Raw genomic sequence first — 2500 nt, 5'->3', positions numbered from 1 at the left:
GTTGCCAAGCAACAGTTCTCATGGCAACGCTGAAGTAAACCAACTGCCCTGTTTGTACCGTGAGGCGGAAGTGTTTATAAATCTATAAGGCGATCTGTAAACAATCATCTTTTAATTTTTACGTAAAAGTAGTTTTTGTATTGTGTTTTTGTGTAAAAGTCACCATGTCTGGTTTAATCCATCCTACTGAGAGGATTTATAGCCTTATTCCCAGAGAGGAGGCCAGAAGGGAAAAAGCTCCAAGGTGAGACTTCAGCTCTGAGTTTAAATATACATTATTATATAAATATATTATTATGGTTCTGTAACATGTCATAAATAAACATTTACACAGGTACAGAAAAGAACATTTAGTAATAATAATAATAATAATAAAAAATAATGCTTTCATACATAAGGAAAAAAGGTGTGTGTCTGTGTCACATTATATAATTAATATAATTTATAGTTACATTTATTGTTGTTAAAATAATATTTGTATTTAATGTTACATGGTGCGGCAAATACATAAATAAGTAGACAAACAAACCACAACTAAATAAATAAATAATAAAAAACAAAATAAATAATAAATAAATAAATATGTAAATAAATAAATGAAGAAACAGAAATTACCTACATAATAACTAAGTAACTAAATAATAAATAAATAAATAATAAATAACTAAATAATAAATAAATAGGTAAATAAAGAAACAAATAATAATTAACTCAATAATAACTAACTAACTAATCAATAAATCAATAAACAAATAAGTAAATAATAAGTAACTAACTAACTAAACAATAAATAATAAAAAAGTAAATAAATAAACAACAGCTAAATAAATAAATAAATAAATAAATAAATAAATAAATAAATAAATAAATAAATAAATAAATGCATTTTGCATGATCTCCTCTGTCCTGAAAACTAAATGTTGAAGCCGACACTGGAGACTCCTTCCAGAAATGTTTAATTGAGTTACAGTGGATTGATTTAATGATTATAATCTTTTATTTTGCTCTGATCGAACGAGTGCATTACTATAAAGCTGTGATGTACAGCTGCCTTCTGTCAGAGCTGTTGTTATAGAAAACCTAATCAAACCCTTCTGACTAACACACACACACACACACACACACACACAGAGACTGTATCACTCAGCTTATAGTAAGAATATAAAGAATCGTGTGTGTGAAGTTCTCAGGTCAGGTGATGATCATGGCGGTTGTGTTTCAGATACACGTCGAGGTTCAGGGAGCAGGTGAAGCAGGAGAAACAGCAGAACAAAGCCTCCAACAAGACCATGGGTCCAGCTCAAGTGGAGATACCTTCTCCAGAGAAATACCTGCAGAAACACTCCAAAGAGCCCAAAATTCCTGAGAGTGAGTCCTAACTAGCAGCTAACTAGCATTAGTGTAAACAGCGATGAGCTAGCATTGATCAAATAACAGCTAACTAGCAAAAATCGAGATCTTTTTCGCTCTGATTAAATCCAGGTAGAGATTTCCACAGTGCTCTGGTCTGATTCTCTAACATTCCATCTAGCCACTGGGGCAATTTACAGTTTTATTCAATTTTATGATCAGATTTTATTTGGATTTACTCTATAAACCGTTTTTTTTCTCTGTATTTATTAGATTATAAGCTGTTCTGTTTGAGCATGTAGTCTATATTCTTCATATTTGCACTGTAGCACTGTATTATTTACACTATTTATATTCATTTATTTTATATTTATTCAGCTTAAAGTAGCTCTAAGGTTCAGTGCTAGCTCATTGTTGTTTACACTAATGCTAGTTAGTTGTTCTTTCTTCAATGAACAATCCAAAATTAATGAGCGTTGTTGTTGTTTCTCCTCAGAGAAAACGTTCTCATACAGAGACGTCCAGCCCAGGAAGCCACCGGTCCCCGCCAAAACCGAGCGGCCGGTCCCGGGCGTCCACAGCAAGAGAGACTTTGTAAGAAGTAACGCGATGGAGAACATCATGGCAGTTCCTCGAAAACCTCAGCCTGCGCACACACACACCAAACATGGAGACACGGAGCTGCTGGAGAACTCAGGCCTCGTCCCCAAGTACATCAGGAAAGAGGCGAGTGAGAGGAAGGAAGAGCAATGGAGCGAGGGATAGAATCAGGAGATTGTTAACGTGTGTGTGTGTGTGTGTGTGTGTCAGGATTACGGACAGATCCCGCAGTACCTGACTCAGAGACAGGAGGAAGTGAGGCAAGCGCAGGAGGAATACGATCGCTACATCAAGGAGAGGATGAAGGAGGGAGCCATGAAGCAGCTCTCTGATGAGGAACGGCAGGAAATACTCGATGTAAGTCACACAAACACACACACACACACACACACACACAAACACACACGCACACATCACACACACACAAACACACACGCACACATCACACACACACGCCCACACACACAAACACACACGCACACATCACACACACACAAACACACATGCACACATCACACACACACAAACACACACGCACACATCACACACA

At 36.3% G+C, this 2500-nt stretch overlaps 1 protein-coding gene across 1 annotated transcript in view; it reads left to right on the top strand.

Annotated features, from left to right (window-relative positions):
- Positions 1-33: 33 nt before the first annotated feature.
- Positions 34-2500, top strand: part of enkur (enkurin, TRPC channel interacting protein) — a 3421-nt gene continuing 954 nt past the window's right edge. The window contains exons 1-4 of the mRNA XM_058396324.1: positions 34-244; positions 1223-1368; positions 1847-2076; positions 2161-2307. Of these exons, the coding sequence (XP_058252307.1) occupies positions 165-244; positions 1223-1368; positions 1847-2076; positions 2161-2307 (603 nt within the window). The 5' untranslated portion in view covers positions 34-164. The remainder of the gene's footprint in view (positions 245-1222; positions 1369-1846; positions 2077-2160; positions 2308-2500) is intronic.

This window comes from Hemibagrus wyckioides, linkage group LG01 (genome assembly GCF_019097595.1).
Source record: "Hemibagrus wyckioides isolate EC202008001 linkage group LG01, SWU_Hwy_1.0, whole genome shotgun sequence".
In the NCBI taxonomy this organism is placed as follows: domain Eukaryota; kingdom Metazoa; phylum Chordata; class Actinopteri; order Siluriformes; family Bagridae; genus Hemibagrus; species Hemibagrus wyckioides.
Note: the sequence above shows the minus strand (reverse complement) of the source record. Positions and strands in the feature narration are given on the sequence as shown.